Here is a 21,762-nt window from a genome sequence, read left to right on the forward strand (position 1 = left end):
CAAATTAATATTTTAGAAATAAAATAAAGTTTTGGTGTTATTTGTGTTTTAACTTTATTCCAGTTATTTTTTTTCTTTATGATCTTATTGCTGTCTTTTTGTGTTTTCACTGCAATTATTTAATAGTTAATATCAAATTGATGTGAAGACATATCCAAAAAAAACTAATTCTCAGTGTACACAACAAACTGACATCAAATGACATGCTTAGAGATTATTTATTTTTAATATTTCGAACAAAAAGACATGCTTGGAGACGAATATAATAACCTCTTCCTTTTTCCTCAATCCGTGAGTGGCCAGCCTGACCATGACCTGTCCTCCATTTTCCATCATCCTCCTGTTTGAAGACCACCGGAAGCTTTTTCCAGGCGAACTGTCTGTCCAAAACGTGATGGCCTCTACAGAATGTTCTGTGGGTTTTGTATACACATCAAGATCTTTCAAGAAAAATGATCAACGGAATAAAAGCTTAGAAATAAAAGATTTAGTTTCCTGTAATCTTAAATTCGAGCTTCGTGGTTATTAATATAATGATCACTAGAGGCTTGTATATTTGTTAACTTTAAAACTTATAAGATTAGTTAAAATATATGTAACTTAATCCGAATATTCATGTCAATAAAAATAAAATGATAAATGCTACAAAAAAAAATATATGAAAGATGAGCACTGATTGGCTAAGTTTAAAAGGTCTCCCTTTAGAATATCTAAGCATAAAATATGGGTTATAAATATGTGTTCTCCGGTTTAATCAATGGCATGAATACCTAAAGAGTCGTCATTTCTATCATGATTTTCTGGCAAGGTTTTGACATCCATGTCATCCTCTAGCTGACATGTCATTCAAGTTTAAAGTTAACAGATCATGCTATTTTTAACAGATGAACATCTCAATTGGTGAAGATAAGAGTTAAGCTTAATAGATCGTGATAGTCGTGTTTGGAATTATACCTCATTTCATGAAATTATGTTCTGATATTATGTAAAACAATTCAAAAAAATAAAGAGAAATATAAAAATAAAAGAAAAGAAGGTTAGGGTATTATTAATACTGTATGATCATAATAATTTAAAGATATAAATTTAATCTAAATAGAAACTTTCCTATTGCTCTGATGAATGTCATGCTGGTCGTATAGTAACTTTCCTGGGCGTATCCACAGCCAGACCTTGCTATTGTAACAAAAAGAATAAGTTTTTTTTTTTTTTTTTTGAGCCTTTTGTGTTAGGTATTTGCTAACGACAGTAATGGATTACACACTATTGAAGTGATGATTTTGCCTAGTCTTTTTCTAATGATGAAAAAACGTATTGGACAGGGTAATAAGGTCTCCATACATTTATTCAGCGGAACTAAATTATTTAGTCGCTATTAAAAGTAAAATCTCGAATCTAGAAGCTTTATCATCTTTTTAATTATTTTAAAACAGTAAAAAGATGTATTTACATTTAAAATAAAATTTTTTATAGCTATGTAGGGGGTTTTTTTGAGACTTTTTATATTGATTTTTTTTTAATAACATGATTGTTAAAGAGATTGTTTCATAAATGATTTAGTATAGATAATATTTTAAAAAAACGGTTTGCTTGTATGTGGAACGTCCTCACATCCTATAAACAAAGCATAGAATGTCAAGTAGTGTTCGAAAGTTCAATAACAATTATAATTTAAAGTAATTTTTATTTGAAAATATATTAAAATAATATATTTTTTAAAAAATTATTTTTAACACTAATACATCATAACAATATAAAAAATAATTTTAAACTAAAACTAATCAAAATTTTAAAAAATACCGTTAAAACCATGTTCTGAACACGGTCTAATTAACTTCCTGGGCGGCGCAGATGGTATCCACAGCCAGTCCATGCTACTGTAACAAAAAGAATTTAAGTATATATTTGCTTCTTTGTTTTTTCTTGCCTTTTGTGTTAGATATTTGCTAACGACAGTTAACCATGCATGCGAAATACACAGGCGTGATTTTTGGTGGCCATCTTACAATGGTTTCCATAGACGGCAAAAACCCGGTCCTTGACAGAGCCTAAATTGTCCTTAACACATCGGGACAGAGAGAAATTCTAAAGGATCGTTACAAATTGGTCTTTAACTATATATTTATCAACAAATCAGTCCTCAAACTTTAAAATCTTGCCACTCTCTCCCCAATCTCTCCTGGTTTAACATGTTCATCTCTACCAGTTTCTATAATCATAAAAAATACAGAAATTGGTAAAAAAAATAAAAAAAAAAAATTCGAACGAAGACATCTATATTTTAATCAGTTCTATAACTGACTTTATGATTTTGTAATTCAAGTGTAGGACTAAAATTTTTTGCTTAGTTAATCGAATGCTCCTCTATCAGTTTAATTGTTTAATCTTATGGTATGGGAATTTACAGGGGATGCGCTTGTGAAAATAAGGAAAGAAATTAACATAATTTTGTAAGTTAGGAGCTGATTATTTAATTTATACATAGGTTGGGGTGTAATTTATAGTGACCTAATTCAAAAACTCTCGATCAAGTTTAAAATGCGTTTGTTTACCTATAATTTTTATGTTTGCAATACAAAAAACATAATATGATATTTGGTAACATATCAAACTATGTTTTATACTACGGGGTCCACTAAAAAATTAAGTTTGAAACAAATTTTTTATGAAGCAGTTTTTACTTGTCTTTTTAATTGAGTTTTATAAAACAATGTTTGTTTTTGCGTTTCAAAGGACTTTAGAAAAAAATTATTTATTTATTTACTTTAAATTAATATTTTTTTTTTGTATTTTCAGATTAATTTTATGCGCTGATATCAAAAATATTTTTTTAAAAAATATTATTCTGATGCATTTCCAAGTAAAAAATACTTAAAAAAACAACCACAACCACACTTCCAAACACAACCGACAATATGTTTTTAACATATTTTTTGCTACATATAAACTTCAACTATAATCTTTATCAAACATCTATCTAAATCAAACTAACAACATTTAATTTTATTTTTTTAAAACTTATTTTTTTTAATCATAACTATATAAACTACCTCAAAAACAAAAACACTTCAAATATATATTCGTTTTAGCCGCTGTTTTTGTTTTTAATGGCAAGCCCCACCAGCAAGAACAGCAACATCAAAAGCATGAATCTGATATTTTTATTCTTGATGTTTTGCTAACACAAAAGCAGAAGTGAAAATAAACCCACCCTAATAATTCAATCTTGTGATGTTGTGCTGTGGCAAAGGTAGCCACAGAGTCACAGACAGACCCAAAAAAAGATTAGGAGTTCTAAGTTCTAACCCAATGGATTTTCATGGATAAAAGCTACTCAGAACATGAACAGTTAATCCCACTTGGGTGAGTTGTGAGAAGAACATCCTTTTCAACGCTGGGTTACCACCACAATCATGTCCTCCATGACTTCATGCTTCAGATGAAACATTTGGTGAGTTTTCCTCAACAAAATCTAGACATAAACGGACAAAGAAGACACATTAAAACTCGTTAAAGGGAAAAAGCAAGAAATTATAAAATCATGCGAGGTGACACGACTTAACGTGACCATGGTGGGCTGCCTGAACTAGGTGCTATGGTGGTCTTGCCACTAACCTTTTTTCAGCTCTCTTAAGTACAAAAGAGAAAGATCCATGCCAGACGTTAAAGAGTCAACGCCCACATGCTTTTCATCCTTTGGTTTCTCTGGCGAGCCATTTTCCCCATTCCCTACTTTTGTCCATGTTCTCCTCTCTCTCTCTCTCTCTCTCTCTCTCTCTCTATATATATATATATATATATATATATATATATATATATATATATATTGACTTGGCTCCACGCACCACGCATTAGTGGGCATCATAAAGTGATCAGCAATCCATTTTAGTTAGTATTATGCTCCAGAAATGCAACATTATCAGCATTTCAATATGTTTGCAGCATTAATTGTGCTGCTTGTACCCATAGAAATTCGTTAAGGAACAGCATATTCTAATTTGATATGTTCTATTCCCTCCCCTTGTTTTGTCTCTCGAAGTCTTCTTATGATCACCGCTCGATAAAAAAAGAAGAAAAGCTGCTGGGCAAACATGAAGGAGCCAGGGGGAGAAGAAAGAAGAAAAAGAAGGCGGCAAAAACTGCAATAATGTCAATATCGCCAGCACTACCCCACTGGAATGCACTATCTTATAATAAATAATCCTGTTGTATAACCTCTTCTGAACGGGCACACTCAAGCAAGAGATGCTTGTGTCCCCATAGCTGATTATTGTATGGTTTAACAAGCTGGTTTAGCTACTAATTAAATTCAAAACCTGGTCAAGCAATCTTTTAGCAATTCCCAGCCTTGATTAAGTCAAAGAATCCGACTAGCGGCACCAGAAACTCCAATCCCAGCTGATCAAACGTAACGCGATGCAATTTTTAAATGCAGACATGCATGAATAATTGAAGCAGTGCTATGATTTGAGCGTCGTCGATGACGAGACAAAAAGATTCTGCTCGCTGATTTGCAAATTGCAAACTGGCAATGGTGGTTGAGAATAAGATGTGAAATGGGACACGATCCGATTTTAGTTAGGTAAACGAGGCCCAGAAGGAAGGTCATCGTGCTTCCAACGAGACAAGAGAGAAGAAAAGGAACCCCGTATAAACTAATTTTTATGTTTACCTACAGCCGGAAGAGATCAAATATGGCTCTGTCGTGAATTTTACCAGTAAATGATAAATAAATTATGAAATATAATTTATTTATTTTTAATTGGAGTTGTTGGACTAGTTTATGTATATCTCAATTAATTTTTAAAAATTCTGAAATTAATAATTACAAAAGCTTTTAATAACCTTAAAATTTATAATATTTAAATTGATAATTTTAAAAAAATAAATTTAAAATCTGAATAATTAAATTAAATGGTAGTTTGGCATCACTAACCACTATAAAATCCATATCTAATAAGTCTTTTAATAATGAAAAAAAAAGTCCCTAAATAAAGAGTCCAACCAAAGTCTTAAAATGTACCTGTAGAAAATAAAAAAAAAATGAAAAAATAGAGTAAAAAAAATTGCGGAGGTTGATGAGTGAGTCAAAATCCAAATGTTTTCTTCTTTCTACTACTCATTAAAAATCGATAGTTGCTTGAATAACGCCTCAAGGCTCAAATACACACCACGCCCCTTCCCCTTCTCTCCCTTTGCCAAAAAACCACGCCCACACTCTGAAGAAAAAAGGCCTTCTCACTTCAAAAGTCGCACTGGTTTTTTTTTTAATGAAATTTTGATTTTTAATTTTTTTTTTATGTTTTGATATGATAATATTAGAAATAAATTTTAAAAAATAAAAAATATTTTTTTAATATTTTTTTAAATAAAAAATATTTTTAAAAACAATTTGTATTTCCAAAAATACCTTTTAATCTCCGCCTATCGTTTTATATACACATATAAAAGAATATAAGATAAAATAAAACCACACTAAAAAAATAAAAAAAACCCCTCTCTTTTCTCTCTAAAATGGGTTTCTTTGGCACGGGTTGCCAGCCAAATCTGGAGTGACCCATTTCATTGTTTCTCTACCATTAGAGGAAAAGACCTTCACATACCCTCATTTCAGTTTTCTCTTTATCTGCTTTTAATACTCTCTTTTACTGCTTCCTCTATCAAGGTGTCACTCCTTTTTTTTTCCTTTCTCTCTTTTAAGTTTCTTCTTTCTTTTTATGCCATTTTTTTTCCTGTTAAATCTGGCAAGACCTGGCTGGGAAGATAGAGTGTTGGTGGCCTTAAACGAGGTAAGGGGCTTGATTTCTTGAAAGTTCTCTTCTTTTTTGTCTGTTCCTGGAAATCCTTAATGGGTTTATAGTGATCTATTTGTGTGCTTTAATTTTAGTTTCGAAGTGGGGTTTTGATGTTTTGATTGATAGATAAGCATGGCCTAATCTTACCTAACATCATTTTTGTTTTTTATTGGCTCACCACAGCAGTTTTATTAGGGTTTGATAACCATGAAAAAAGGCTGTTTTTGTGTTGAAAGAAACACAAGTTGGTGTCTTTTTTTAGATCAATTGGTTCATTTACATGTCATCCTCTTTAAATGCCGATGGCCTTTTGAAGCAACAATTTTTTTTTTTATTAATGTGGGATACATCCATCCATGGATGTTGTTTCAAATCCAGAGGATTAAAATTTGCTCTGCATTTGATTTGGTAACCGGTCTGTCAGGTTTTTTAATTTCACTGTATTTCCTTCCGGGTATAAAGTAACGTGTAAAGTAATATATATGGGCCTGCTTGGTTCTCCGCAAGCTGAGTACCATGTTGATCATGCTCAAAAAGTATGCTTTCATGTTCACTTGTTCCTCGGATGACAAAATCTAGGCTTTTTTATCATATTTGTTGGGCCGGTGATGCTGGGAGTCTTGCAGTTTTTTTTTCGTGAGATTTTTGTTAATAGTTGGACTTTACTCTGGGTCTGTGGTTGGATATTTTAAAGATGAATTTATATAACCTGAAATATGTGGAGGGATGACAGCATATGATCCTGTTCCTACTAACTTTTCAGGTGCCCTTAAGACCATCACTATAGGGTCTTGTTTTTTCACAATTCTGCATCTGGATGTGGAGCGACAGTGAGCTTGAAGGCTGATTCTGGTCTTCCTGTAAGTTAGTTGAATTATGTTTTGATATCTGTTCTTTGATGTCTTATGTTTGAGGTTTCAGAATCATTATTCTCTCAACAGTAGGGGAAACATTGGGGTTTTGTATCTCTGAATCTAGAAGTGGTGTTTGTTTTAGATACTGTTAGCTTTCTGCAGCACACCAAGACTTGTTCTTTTGTTTTTTCACTTGTGAATTCTAGTATCGTTCAACGTTCACAACTTTCAGATTGATTGCCATGTATTTCAATCTCTAGATTTTATTCTTTATTATGTTTGGTGGTTTAACTCAATGAGCTATACTTGGGATCTCCCAAGGTTTAGTGCATTTTTAGGTGATATTAACTCATATATGGCAACAGGGAGGTTTATCTTTTATTCCCATTAATCTTCATTTCAAAATTATTTTGTCTCTCTCATTTTCATCTCTCGCCATCTTTGTTGTCCCAGATCTTTTTTGATCGTGTCTTCTATTTTAATCATGGAGGGAGAAACATCTTGGGTAATTAATTGTTTCGAGGACTCAACAAGGGGCATTGGTGAGTTTGATTCATTCTCTGAACTTAGCGATGAAGGCAGTAAAGAAGTTAATGCTGTTTCAGTTGATTTAATCTTGCCCGATGATCTGCTAGAACGAATCCTAGCTTGTCTCCCCATTGCTAGCATCTTCAGAGCTGGCTGTGTGTGTAAAAGATGGCATGAGATTGTTAGTTCAAGGAGGTTTTTATGGAACTTCTCGCATGTCCTGCCACAAAAACCTTGGTATTTTATGTTCACAAGCTCAGATGAACCTGTTGGTTATGCCTTTGATCCAATCCTTCAAAAATGGTATGGCATTGATCTTCCCCATATCAAGACATCCAATTGGTTCATTGCTTCATCATGTGGCTTGGTTTCCTTCATGGACAATGACAGCAGAAGCGAGTTGTATGTCTGCAACCCTATCACCAAACACTGCAGGAAGCTTCAGGAGTCCCCAGGTTTAAAATTTCCTGATTACAGTGCACTTGCCATTTCTGTGAACCGGATATCACATGGTTATACCATCTCAATTGTGAAGTCTAAGCAAGTCCCTGGGAATTTTTTCCAATGGGATCTCTCTATCCACATTTATGATTCTGATACGAGGATGTGGGTAACTTCTTGCACAGAGGTTTTGACAGGATGGAGAGGTGGTGATGAGAGTGTAATCTGTGGTGGGGTTTTATACATTTTGATATATTCTGCAGGAGGTGGCACCCCGGAAACCCGTCATGGTCTGATTACATACAATCTATCCAGCAGATCTTCTCATGGCTTGTTGATAAGTTTTATCAAAGTACCTTGTCCTCTTACTTGTGGCCGTCTGATGAATTTGAATGAGAAGCTTGTAATGGTGGGAGGAATTGGTAAACAAGACCGGCCTGACATAATAAAGGGGATTGGCATCTGGGTTCTAAATGGCAAGGACTGGCAAGAGATTGCCCGAATGCCCTATAAGTTTTTCCAAGGATTTGGGGAGTTGGATGATGTTTTTGCATGTAGCGGCACGGATAATCTTATATACATCCAGAGCTATGGGGCTCCAGCTCTTCTTGTTTTTTACTTTAACCAGAAACAATGGAAGTGGTCACAAAAAAAGTGCCCAGTGACAAAGAGGTTCCCTCTTCAGCTCTTTACTGGCTTTTGCTTTGAACCTAGGCTTGAGATGGCACCATAATTTGTTATTGAATTGATGAATTTAGTGTGCTGGTGTTGAAAAATTTCTGAATTTTTCCCATTTTTTTTCTTTTTGCCTGTTTACCCCTCAATTTCAATCATTATGAAATCAGTTCCAGAAAAGTTTACACATTGTACCTGCAAACAAATTCTGCTAATTCATGAAAATGGGAATATTATTCTTTACGCGAGAATACCTTTTGTATAAATACTTTGTGACTTTTTGTGACTCAACAAGGATTCATCCAGGCACTGGCCTCATCACAGACGTTCCTCTACTGTTTCTGTCGATTTACGCATCTAATGCATATTTACAACCTGATTTGTCGCATTTTGGCTTTTTATTTATGTCCTTAACATTGAGTTGTTTCAACGCGACATTTTTCCAGCTCCAATTTTTACTGGTTTTATCTAGCATGCCCTTTAGAAGAAGTTATTAAGTATATTTAATGTTCAATAGCTTTGATGATCTCATTAAAATTTCAAGCCCAGAGAAAATTCTGGGGCATGGCGCTTCTCTTCTTTTTCTGGATTTGGCAATTCTGCCATCCCTGGCTCAAATCTAGAGCAATGCTACCAGTTCCTATCCTGCAGTGCCTGCTCGTGACTTCACTAGCTGCTCCTTATTTTGGCAAGAACTCGATGTTGACATGCCAATTTCTCCCACAAATGGAAGGAGTTGAAAATTGTGCGATTTTTCCTTTCAAATTAGAACAGTTAGTTATTTTCTTTTTTGCAAAATAACACCATTTCAAAAAAACAAAAAATTGATGAAATAATACTTTCTTGTCGTCTTCCGTTTCTGAAACTTAATATTTATTAAATGTTATTATTTCTAAGTTTAATAATATAATTGTCGCCCTTCTGAAGTGCGACAACTCAACATATAATCTTAATGATAATTTTCTTGCTTTACCGGTCGGTTGATTAATTCAATTGTATGAATTAATTGATTGTTTCACATAAAAAAATATAATTTTATGATTTTTTTTCTTCAAAATATGTTTTATGAGTGCCAATGATGCGATCGAGTTTGTGATAATAGATAATTCTGAGCAGTTAGGTGTGAGTATATTATAACTAGATAAGAATCTGTCCTAAACAAATTACGTGGATGACTTAGCAAATATATTCATGGATTAATGGGAGGGGTCTAAACCTAAGAGAAAGTCTGACCTTGCCAGAACAGAATAATGACATAAAAAACTATAATTTTTTATTCGACTACTAGATTATGTTTAAATTTTTACAGGATATATTTTTAGAGATTTTTTTAAAAAAATATAGCTATAGAATCGCTACTCTTGAATGTTTAAATTTTAAAAATATCTTCTAAGAGCCTCAATCTTGGCAGTTAAAAAATGGCTTGTCATGCGTTGTCTGATTGATTCATGCACCATCATGTAGTTTGCAGGAGCGATGTGTACTGTTCTATTTCAATTTTTATTTTTTGTCTCCTCCGCAGATGCAAAACACTAATTTCATGTTTGTGGATTTAGAAAATATGCTTCTTTTCCTTTTTGTTGTTGTTGTTGTTATATGCGTGGAAGCGTCATCACTAAACAAAACAGCCTTCTCCGGTAACTTTCACAAAACATGTCACTGTTTACGATAATGCGTCCTCTAAAAATAACCTGAGGCCACCCAGCCATCAGAGAATTTCTTGTTCTTGTTAGCAGTTTCATGTCCATTGATTTAGAGTACTTAAAGTGAAGGTGACGCTGTTGCTTGGCGGCCTAAGATGTCGATTTCACTTGAAGTTGCAATGAGCACTGTGGTTTGCACAGTGATTCCTCATCATTATTGCCTTGGTGAAATAACAAAGCTAGTGAAAGAGTCAAACCTGATTATTCCCTTGTGTTTTGGAACTAACATTTTTGAGTTGCACCTAATTTTGACTTTTTGTGGGCAGGTTTAGAGTGTATTTGACAGTGTGGTAGCGGTTGCTTTTCAAATAACTTTTTATGCCGAAATACATGTCAATTATGTTTTTTTATTTTTTAAAAATTATTTTTGACATCAGCACATCAAGACGATCTAAAAAGTACAAACCACACTTAATTTTAACAAAAAAAAATAATTGAAATTTGATGAAACACCGTTCGGAACGCAATGCAAAACGGTGTCTTACTTTGCTGTCCATTCCAGAGTTATTCCACCACATGCTAGCATTTTCAGGGTTTATGACCTGAAAGGCTCATGGCAAGGACGAAAAGTAAACAAATCAAAAGTCGTAGAGAACATCATGTTAAAGGATATGGACTTAGGTTTTCGTTTTTACCTAGATCCATTGATCCGAGAGAAACTCTTAGGGTATGTCAATTACTCTGGCTCTTCTTTCTTGTCACAATAGTTTGAAATAAAAACAAATATTATAGGCAAATCAAGCATGATTTTGAGTTTAATGGAAGACCATTTGTTGACTGCTGTCCCAACCAAACCTGAGAAAGGGTTTTCACAGACATTAATTTCATTATTTCCTTCTTCTCTTGCACAGTATAACTTGGTTTTTCTAGAAATGCATACTTAGTTGAATTTTATAAAATATTAAGTTAAGAATAACCCTAGATTCCCAGCTGCTTATCCTATTTCTTTTTAGCTGTTCTGTTCACATTCCATCTCTCCAAGCTTGATCAAGGCCGCCTCCTACCATGGATCGTATTGTTAATAGTAGTGAGTTGAGATCCATGGAAACACAGGGACGGCTGTCCTCATTTCCTTGCAATATGGCTCTGTCAATTTGCACTATCTGGATGATTGTTGATTTACATCTTTTTTCTCTTATTTAAAACAGTATTCGAGATGAAAAGAAGGACGGCCATTCCCACTCGATTAAGCAGTTGAGTTTTTCTCCAAAAACTGGTTTGTGGTTCGAGTCTTAAGGTCCCTTTCTAGATATTCAACCCCTCCTCCATGGCACCAGAAGAGAGCTTAACAGAAACAAAAATGAAAGGGAACATTAAGCAGGCCCAACCTGGGCCAGACATGTACTGAAAGACAGGAAGAACACAGCAAAAACACAGGCCTTTAAATTAAATAAACACCAGCCCACTAGACATCCGGTGGACTCCACAGGTCGAGCCTAACACAGATCCATCCTCAACTTGAGAGAGGGAAACTGGTAGGGCAGCAGCATCAGCATGCGATGATTGGCTGGGGAAGAAACACAAGGTCAAAAGGAACTGCATGGACCTTAAATGCTTTCATTACTAGCTGTGTGTGTGATGTTTGTTTGTTATCATCATTGCCTTTGTTGGGAGATATATTTGGGGTGTTGTGACTGTTTATCATCATTCCCTTGGACCACTCTATATTTGGTGAACCCAACCCTCTTGAAGTAGTCCTTTTTGGCATCTTGTGGTCCTCTGGTTGCCAAAATAGACCATTCCACTGAATCCCTGTATTTTTTCCATACAAATTTAGAAGATTTAAGCTCGCCAGATGCAAAATATAGTTGAGGATACTGTTAACTGCAGTTGTCATGTTAAATCTAGAGGGGTAAGACTGTTGATCTATAGGTACTGAAACTGATCCGTGGAATAATCTCTACAGAAACTAACTCCCCTGTTTCTTATCAGGGGAACCTGCATTTTATTTCTTTCTATTTCGAGATTCATCAAGTTTTAGATTTCCAAAATATAATAAGAGACTGTAATTATTACAAAAGCTAGCATGCTTACCAGACAAATATATATAAACTTGTATGAAAGAATGAAACACAATCCTAGTACACATACTAAAATAAACATAGAAATAAGTATAGAGTTTACACTCAAACAAAACTAATTTAAGCCACTTACTTCTTAAAACTCTTGAAATGCAACCAAGCTGAGATTTTGTTGTTATCAAGAATTAATCTTTTATTTTTTAAGGTTTTGTTGTTTCTTAATTGATGTAAAATGATTGATTTCAATAAACCTTTCATGATTCCAACATCAACATCTTGTTTAGATGTATTCCTAAATAAGATCCAACAAAACAAGAAAATCATATTTAATTATTTCTTCATAATAACTGAATATAAGCTTTAGATTAAAAAGAAAATTTTATAAAAAATAAAGCTTAAAAAACAAAGCAACCTGGATGAAACTTTAAGCGGAATGGTGTTAAAATTATGGAACGAACAATCTTATATATGCAAAAATAACCAACCATGAACACTATTTTTAAGACCTTTTTATAGATAAATTGTGGAACTAAAACTTGTAGAGTCAATTCTAATAATAACCATAATAAATTTACTCCATTATCATCTTTGATTATATTTTATAAAATCAGAATTAAACTTGAATTTTTTGAGGCCAAAAAACTATTTTACAACAAGCTAAACCCAAATCCAAACACTAGCCTAAAGCTCCAGACATGAGTACAAGCTCAGTCAAACCAAGCCGCATGTGAGTGTGAATTTAAGCCTAAAGTTCATTTTTCTTAGGTCATCTTCTCACTAAAAACTTGAGTGTCGTTCAGTCTCAATATTAACTTTTTACCTTCCCACTAAATAAGCAACATGGACTTGTTTCTTGCTTGTATGGGATAAAGTTTGGAAGGGTTTTGAGTTTCTCAAGATATATAACAACTAAGGGTAATTTAAGATTAATTTTCCATTCACTCATAATTTATTTAAATTATACTGATTTTTCATGTTAAAGAGCTTATGTTAGAGATTAAATTCTAGCAAAGTTTTAACCATAAAATTAAAAGGACTTCACTTTTAATTTGACCTCAAATATACCAATTAACCATATTCTAACAAATCTTTCCATTAAACCCCCACATGAATGGAAATTATACGAGTAATAAAAACAACTCAGAGATTTGTAGTGAGATACTAACTTGATGAATCACTATAATATGATAGATTGCTTTTAGTGTTGAGCCTTCCTCAGTAAAATACTAACGGATTTACTCGACTAATTAGTAAACACAAAATCTTGAACTATTTAGGATGTCGTGTAAACCAAGATAAGAAGTTTTAAGATAAGACATTTATCTTGGAGTATGTCCGAGACTCATTTTCTAATAAGTATGTTAGGAAATCAAGATCAATTTTTTTCTTGTTATTCTTACCTTTTCTCTTTTCAGCTCACCTTTATTATTTTCTTATTGATGATGACCACTTGAGCTATCCTCAATCATTTTTTTAAGTAAATGATTTTCTTGTACTTTATTAAATGGAACTATGCCTTCAAAAAATGTATCATTCATTGATTTTATTATAGTATTAAGATGAATATTCTCAATATTTGAATCGAGGACAAGAAATTGATATGTATTACTACTGTAAGTATATTTGATAAATACACAATCTATTGTTTTAGGTCTTATGTTGGCCTTTTAAGGATAAAAAACTATATTATTTACAAAACACCCTCATATTTTGAGGTATTTATAGAAAGATCTTTTACCTTTTCATAATTTATATGGTATCTTTTTTTAACTCATTGCATGACACTTTATTAAGTATATAATTAAAAGTTAGAGTTGTATTTCCTTATAAGTTTTGAAGTGCTTTGCTCCCAAACTTATCAACATGCCATTCATTATTTCTTTTAAAGTTTGCTTCTTACATCCTATAGTTCCATTTTTTTGAAGTGATCAAGGAGCAATAATTTGATGGATAATAGCATTTTAAGAACAAAATTCATCAATGACATTTCATATTCTCTACCTCTATCACTTTTATTTTCTTATCAAGTTGATTTTCAACTCCATTCTTATAATATTTAAACAAATCAAGAGTCTTATATTTAATTATAAACAAATATGTATAATAATACCTTGTACAATCATCTATAAAAATAATGTAATACTTTTTTCCATCTCTAGTTTGCATAAATTTTAAGTTATTGATATCCGAGTAAATTATACTTTAAGGTTCTTTACTTCTTTTAATTGAATAAAAATAAATATTTTTAAATTTTGGTTCTACACAAATATCATACTTGTGATTTCTCTTAAAAATTATAATTGATAATAAATCAAGACTTATTAATCTTTGCCTATCAATATCTGAATGTGTCACGAATTCATTTTCCCAGGTGATCAAGTAAGCTCCAATAAGATAATGGTGGGCACGAATTTGTGTCGTCAAATTTGTATGACAATCATCGTTTCCTTTATGAAATCTATGAATTTTCCTCCTCTACCTTCTACAAAACATAAAAAACTCGATGTCATGAATCTCAAATTTGACCATAAACTGTTTCTTGAAATATGCAAACGTGGCAACTTAGTTAAGAGCATAATTGAGCAAAGTACATCCTTAAAAGAAACAACAAAACAAAAGCTTCGTAACACCAGCACGAGAGGGCAATGGACCACAGGTTGGTCATGTCTCTGACAGGCAGGCTCTTTGATGGGCAATTTGCACAAATTTCTCATCACCCGTGGGCCTGTGGCTCAGTCCTAAATGGGTCTAGATCGGTGAGACACGCCAGGCACCAAAAAGCAGCCACCCGTGTTGATTTTCCTCGTCCTAGGGTCCTAACTAGGCTCGGCAACAAAGGTGTCTTGTGTGTCACACTGTCCCATGAACCACATGGTTAGAAGCTTTAGCTGAATGCTCCTCCAACCTTGCTCCGAGAGAGGGATTTAGGCATCATTACCCTACTGATTTTATTCCTACGTTTCTGTCATAGCATCTCTAGGTTTAAAAGAAACTTGCCGGTAAGAATTCGTTTTCTTCTATTTAAATCAATTATTTTACTGTCAATTATAGAATCAAAATAATATGTGATTGTGGTAATATTTTTATAAATTTTACAAAGTTAATTTTAAAAGTAAAAAATAAGAGAAGAAATTATTTTATTTAAAAATATTTAGATGAAGCCTTTTTTTCAAGGACAAATCAGGCATAACATAATAACTAATGATATAATATTATGAATAATTTAATTTATTTTTAATCCGAAACGAGGTTAGAATTCGAAAATTCTCGAGGAAGAGATACATAGATGCAAGATGAACTATAAGTTTATTGGCTCCAGCAAGTTGGGTGAAAGAAAGGTAATGCCTTTCAATTATAGTCATAGAGATAGAGCCTTTGCAAAATTTAAACTGCTGGCGAGACAAATCGCAAAAATTAGGGAAGTAAAGGTGGCCTTGATACCAGAAATGTCGACAACGAGCAAATAGAATCAGTACTCTTTCACACTAACAAGTAGAGGACCCAACAAAAATCTTGGCAAGAAAAGAGAAAAGCTTTCAAAATGGTTTGACAATTTGGATCGTGTAAATAGTGTTCTAACGTGATAAGTTTTACTTTGGAGGCCTAATTGTGCAAAAATGCCTCTAGCTTATCATTATCTTTTCTTTTTTTTTTTGACTTTGCGATAACATGAGTAAAAATATTTAAAATAATTAATTTAAAATTTAAAAAAATTTAAAAACACAATGGAATCACAGTACCAAATCCATTGTTAAAAATCATTTTGAAATAAATAGCTTCTTCCTGTTTTCAGATTAGGCGATGCATGATTTAACTCGGGGAATAGTTTTTTTTTGGTAAACAAGACTAAGAAAAAAGAGAGTTAACAGGGACGCAACTAGTTCAACCATATCAATCATCTAATGTTACTGATGAAAATGATCGTAGCTAATAAGTCAAAGTCTGCACACAGATTTACTTCTTAAAAAGTAGGTGCCTTTTCACTACTGGTCATCCTAGATTACACAACTCTTGGATTATCGTGGTGCCACCTTATCATTTTAGGAAAATACTTTCTTAACCATAATGTCTTGTGAGTTTTTTTTTTTTTTTTTTTTTTTAAATACTTGTCATGTCTTTGTCAATTCTATTTTCCAGTTTCACTTAAAAGTAGAGAGATTAGTGAAAAATCTAACTCTAATAAGAATTTGAACCCAATGTTATGGATTGTTTGCCAATACAGTTTAATCTGTGTTTTTAAAAATTTAAAATTTTTTATTTAAAATTAATATTTTTTTTGTGTTTTTATGAATTTTAAAATATAAAAAATTATTATTTTAATAAATTTCTGAATGAAAAATACTTTAAAAAGCAACTATAATTACACTCTTAAATACACTTTTAATATATCTTCAATGATGGTTGAGTTTCTTCTGCTTTATAATATGTTATAGTGTGATTTTTAAAAATATTTTTAATTGAAACTATGTTAAAATAATGTTTTTTAATATTTATTATATCAACATTAAATCATAAAAAAATTATAAAAGATATAAATTTAATATAATTTTAAATTAAAAAATACTTTAAAACATAACACAGAACAAATTAGGATATTCAACATGAGAAATTGTAAGCTAATTCATATCCTTTTCTTTTACCCTTAGAGTTGTATCAAAAAGGGTTAAACATGTGTTTAATATTATGGTAAAAAAAAGCTTTTTAAAATGTATTTTAATAAAAAGAATTTTTTAAAAATAATACTTTTTAGTTTTTTAATTTAAGTACATCTAAATTATAAAAAAGTATTATAAAAAATATTTCAATATTCTTTTAATAAAAAATAATTTAAAAAACATCCATTCCACCTCAACCTAAGGTGGCTAGAGAACAGGGGCAAAGGACAAAAAAATAACAGGGGAAAACCAGAGCCCAGAAATAAGGTTAAAAAACTTCAGTCAGACACTGAACACAAAACTTGAAACATGAGGAGATGCAACCAGCACCTCTAGCTACAAGTCACGGTAGGACAGGAGAGAAACACGCAAACAGAGACCAACCAAACTCCACTCAAGCTAAAACAGCAGACCAGGCTAGATGAGTGAAACAGAGAAGACCCCAAAGTTAGGAACTTGAAGCGAAACATGGAAAGAAAAGACAAAGGTGTGGACATGGAGAGACAAGGGAAAGGCGAAAAGAAAGAAGGAGAAATATTGATGGGTAAAAGAGAGTTGAAAGGAGGGATGCTAATGCAGGTAGGGAAAAGAGGAGGCCCATCTACTCCATCACCCACTTGGAGACTTGAGTTCTCTTCTTCTCCAAATGATAGCAACAACAACCCCATTCAAGAATTTCTTAACACTACCACTGCTGTCTCTGCTAGAAAGCTCTGTGCCAATTTTTGGGAGATTCAGCCCCAAGTTCACCACTCTGTGCCTAAAATGAACAAGAATCCCGGTCATAGAAGAGCACACCCTAGCCACCAGTATAAAGACAACAAGGCCTTTGGGCCACGTACTCATTTAGTTGATCCTCTTAATAGCCCCCCCGATCAGGTTTAACTATCTCTTAGCATTTCTTTATCGTTTTTAATTTTGATGGAGTTGAAGACTAGGTAGGAAAGAAATGGGGCTTTCGATTATAATTTTGTTTTGTGATTGGCTGGTTCTCGAGCTGTGTTTTTCTTTTTGGTCATTACCGACTTCAATTGATTTTTGTTGGCTTCTTCTTGTTAGGTGGCTGGGGGGTTTTGCTTGCTTGTCTTGTGCTTTGCTTGGTCTGTTTTCTTGATCTTTTAGTTGTATATATTATTGACATTTTAGCTGAGAGGAACTGTCAATTAATGCAGAAAGTTTTATCCTTTTCTTAGAATTATTTAGAGGCTGATGGTTTGGGTGCTTATTTTATTTATTTATTTTTCTGTTGCCTTTGTTACTTGCAGAATGCCTTTTCTACTTGCAGAATGCCTTTTCTAATAACATATTTTAATTGCTTTGTCTCATGTTTTCTACTCTTGTGCTGGTGGTCCATAGGCAGCTTTGTTCCATGCATGCTCTCGTTTAGCAGTTCATGTTTGAGTTGAAAGGTTTCTTCTTTGTGGTCTTCAGTTTCCTAAATTCATCTTCTGGATACCAAATTGAGTTTCTGTAGCTTCAACATTTACTTATAGGTAATAAAATTATAATAAATAAAAAACATGCATCCTCCTAATTTTACCGGGATTTTCTCCAGATTATTTAATTTGGCTCTGATTGTTGATGTCCTGGTGGTTTTCTTTATTATTATTTTTTTCCTTTTGTTGGTTATGCTATCAGTTGTTGCCTAGAACCAGAACTCGTTCTTCATTGAGTACAAAATTGCTGGCTACCTGCTTTGGTAGTCGTAACATAAGGGGTGCCCATACGCAACAATCTGTTCTGTTGTTATGTGGCTGGAAGTGAAGTGTCTACCTTCTTCTGGTGACATGACAAATGTTCGAGTAATAAGCTATCTCTGTTTCTTGTTTTGGTAGAACAACCTCATTAAATTTACTTTACCATTGATGCTCTTAGTTTGGTTTCTTGGAGTTGAAATCCCTGCGTCCACTGGATGATCAAGAATACATTGGAGTTCCTGTTTAACTTGGGAATTGTAATCATTATGTGGTGGACTATTTTTTTTCTTTCAGGAAGCTAGGCATTTGCACACTGTAAACTGATCCTTACTCTAATGATAAAGTAGCTTTGAGTATTATTATTTTCACAAAGTAACTAATCCTAGCTAATATTTCCAGCCAGCAAGGGCAAGTCGCTTGAGGAAACAGGCCGCATCATTGATGCAACACCATCAACCAACTGGAAGAGATGGTAATGCTCTAAAGCCTACTATATCACCTGCAAGTTGTGATAGCTCAATGGAGGTAAATAAATGTTCTCCTCCCTATATCCCCCTGCAATTTTTTTTTTTTTTTATTTTGTGCATATGGGAAATTATAAAAGAAAACAAAATAGAGGCAATTAGGTGTCCCATGACTTTTTGCAATATCAGCAATCCTTGGAAGTTCAAAGGTAACTTCTAGTACATAGTTTCCCTCTTTACTTATCATGGAGTAACAGTGGGAATCTTGATTTGGAAATTGTCTCTCGTGTTAGATATAGACTTATGAGATGAACTTGGATGCCTCTAGTGATAGTCCCTTTGCAATCATCAATTAGACGACTATGATAATGCTACATAAAAAACACAGTTTTAAGTAAAACTTAAACAGATCCAATTATGTAATTCCTGTATTTTGAAAATTTGGTCTCCAGAGAAGTTTCATGTGCAACAAAAAGGATCTGATTATCATTCATGTTCAGATAAAACTTGAGACTACAAACTGCTTTTTTTGTCGTCTCAATTCATAAACAGAAGAAAGTCAAGGACCCAAACTAAAGTTGTCATATTAAAGTGGAAAATGATGAACTAGGCGCTTTATCATGTTAATGGTTCTCATTTAAGTTAGCATGCTGCTGATAAGGACACTGTGAATGTTTTAGCTGATCTCCTGAAGAAGTTCCTTATCATAACCGTTTCTTTTATTGTCATTGTGATTCCCCAAATTATCTGTTTGTTTTCTCTTTGTATTTCTTCTACAAATTCAGGAGTGGCTCTTTTCCGCAGGTGGCACCTTATAATCCTGCAGTTACCCCTAGTAGTTCTTCAGATTTTAAGGGCAGGAGGGGAGAGTCAAGTTATAGTCTTAAGACATCAACAGAATTGCTCAAGGTGCTGAATCGGATCTGGAGTCTTGAAGAGCAGCAAGCATCCAATATGTCATTGTTAAGAGCTTTAAAAATGGAACTGGATCATTCTCAGTCACAAATAAAAGAGTTGCTCAAAGAGAAGCAAGCAGATAGGCAAGAAATGGACAACTTGATGAAGCAACTTGCAGAAGATAAAGTTGTCAGGAAGAACAAGGAGCAAGACCGAATCAAATATGCTGTTCATTCAGTGCAAGAAGAGCTGGAAGATGAAAAGAAGTTAAGGAAGCACTCAGAGAGCCTCCACCGGAAGCTGGCCCGAGAGCTTTCTGAGGTAAAATACTCTTTCTCTAATGCTTTAAAAGAGCTCGAGAGAGAAAGGAAAGCCTGTTTTTTGTTGGAAAATTTGTGTGATGAGTTTGCCAAGGGAATAAGAGATTATGAGCAAGAGGTGCGGTCCCTTAGGCACAAATCTGACATGGATAGTGTAGGTAGGGAAAAACCTGACCGGTTGGTTCTCCATATTTCAGAAGCATGGCTTGATGAACGGATGCAAATGAAACTAGCAGAAGCTGAAAGTGATCCTGTTGAAAAGAACACAATTGTTGATAAATTAGGTCTGGATATTGAAACCTTTCTTCAAGCTAGACTCTCCGATGAATTGAAGAAAGGAAGTAGCTTTGCAAAGGAGGGAATAAAGAATTGCTCACGGCGGGAATCATTTCCGTTGAATGACAATGCAAGCGCACCTCAAGCTGCAGCTGATGAAGATTCTACCGACAGTGATTCACATTGTTTTGAACCAAACAAGAGCGCAAGCAAAAGACAAACCACATGCAACTCCAAACAAGAAGTAGATAATGCTTCAGAAATTCATCTTGAGAAGATATTGTTCTCAAATTCTAAGAAGAGAATGGCTGGATCGGGGGAAAATACAAAGGTTCATAACCCAGTCAATTTCCAGGTGCAGTTTGAAGAACACGTGGCTGGAAGTAAAACCCGATTTCCAGATAGAGGGCAGAATGAATTTAGAGTAGAGAGCCAAGGTTTATCCAGTATCTATGAAACTAAACAAGATGGTCAACATGAAAGGAAAAGTAAACAGATGGGGGCCCATGGATTGAACTCTAATTATATGATTGATACCCTAACAAGACATCACTCCTTGTCATCTGAGGGTGATAAAATTCATCCCGTCAGTGATTTCAGGGAAGATGCTTGTGCTCAGCCTGTATTTGTAAGCCATGCTAGTCCAGTGCAACAATGGAAGTCAAAGTTGAAATCCCCAGAATTTGAGAAGTCTGAGTCTTCCTTAAAAGTGACCGGGGTCTTGAAGGAAAATACACTGAAGGCGAAGCTACTTGAAGCAAGATTGGAGGGCCAGAAATCTCGCTTTAAGACCTTCTAAAACTATCGTTTAGGTTGATAGGGGAAGGTGGATATGCCTGGAGGAAGAATCTTCTCCATTAGAAACTTCTGCACGAAAGTGGTGTCCGAGATCTTCCGTGTTGCCGATTTTGTTGTGCGACATCCAGAATAAATGGTACGTCTATTATATTTCCTTTCCACTTGTAAATTTTGGAATTATATTTGTAGATGGGAAGTGTACGTGTTCTGGGGTGATCACAGAATTTAACCCTACGTAAACCTGAAAGACGTCCCTAAAGCTTATATGGCCACTTTTTTTTTCGAATTACAAGTCGTGTACATTTTTCGGCATTTTGATCCCGAGTAGAGTAGGGGGTTCGCACCCAAGAGCGCGCAGGCTCATGCGGCCTTTTCAAATAATACTACTAAAAAAGCGGGGTTTTACCGGATTGAATTCTTTTTTGCTTTTTTTTTTTTTTGTTGATTTACAATTATTTTTCATAATGTTTTCATAATTCTATTGCATCGCCAAATGTTGTCATGTTGGCTTTGTTTGGGCAATATGATGAAAGTGAAAAGTTTAAATTAACAAAAGTTAAAACATGAAGGATTTTAAGTGAGGGAAATTACTTTCCAGTGGAATAACGATTTTATGTTGTTGCCCTTCCCATAAAAAA

General features: G+C 33.8%; 2 protein-coding genes across 4 annotated transcripts; both read left to right on the forward strand.

The window, feature by feature from the left end:
• Positions 1-5,480: 5,480 nt before the first annotated feature.
• On the forward strand, positions 5,481-8,579 carry LOC118057679 (F-box/kelch-repeat protein At3g61590). Of its 2 annotated transcripts, XM_035070318.2 has the most exons (3): positions 5,481-5,789; positions 6,559-6,655; positions 7,103-8,579. In XM_035070318.2, exon 3 carries the CDS (start codon positions 7,134-7,136, stop codon positions 8,349-8,351), a length of 1,218 nt encoding a protein of 405 aa, XP_034926209.1. In that variant the 5' UTR covers positions 5,481-5,789; positions 6,559-6,655; positions 7,103-7,133; the 3' UTR covers positions 8,352-8,579. The 2 variants fall into 2 exon arrangements, with proteins under 2 accessions (XP_034926209.1, XP_034926210.1); XM_035070319.2 differs by lacking the exon at positions 5,481-5,789 and having other exon boundaries at positions 5,807-6,655.
• An 8,314-nt stretch (positions 8,580-16,893) lies between these two features.
• Positions 16,894-21,410, forward strand: LOC118057825 (uncharacterized protein At5g41620). Of its 2 annotated transcripts, XM_073407668.1 has the most exons (5): positions 17,412-17,551; positions 17,732-18,165; positions 18,311-18,474; positions 18,769-18,894; positions 19,638-21,410. In XM_073407668.1, the coding sequence occupies exons 3-5, from the start codon at positions 18,421-18,423 to the stop codon at positions 21,123-21,125; spliced, it is 1,668 nt and encodes a 555-aa protein (XP_073263769.1). In that variant the 5' UTR covers positions 17,412-17,551; positions 17,732-18,165; positions 18,311-18,420; the 3' UTR covers positions 21,126-21,410. The 2 variants fall into 2 exon arrangements, with proteins under 2 accessions (XP_034926434.1, XP_073263769.1); XM_035070543.2 differs by lacking the exons at positions 17,732-18,165; positions 18,311-18,474 and having other exon boundaries at positions 16,894-17,551.
• Positions 21,411-21,762: the final 352 nt, after the last annotated feature.

Source organism: Populus alba, chromosome 2 (assembly GCF_005239225.2).
Source record: "Populus alba chromosome 2, ASM523922v2, whole genome shotgun sequence".
In the NCBI taxonomy this organism is placed as follows: Eukaryota; Viridiplantae; Streptophyta; class Magnoliopsida; order Malpighiales; family Salicaceae; genus Populus; species Populus alba.

Excerpts from the sequence above, each read along its gene's own strand:
- LOC118057679 (XM_035070318.2), top strand. The coding sequence starts at position 7,134 with ATGGAGGGAGAAACATCTTGGGTAATTAATTGTTTCGAGGACTCAACA.
- LOC118057825 (XM_035070543.2), top strand. The coding sequence starts at position 17,141 with ATGGAAAGAAAAGACAAAGGTGTGGACATGGAGAGACAAGGGAAAGGC. Across the intron at positions 17,552-18,768 it reads TTAATAGCCCCCCCGATCAG|CCAGCAAGGGCAAGTCGCTT; the intron begins GTTTAACTATCT and ends TAATATTTCCAG. Across the intron at positions 18,895-19,637 it reads GTTGTGATAGCTCAATGGAG|GTGGCACCTTATAATCCTGC; the intron begins GTAAATAAATGT and ends TCTTTTCCGCAG.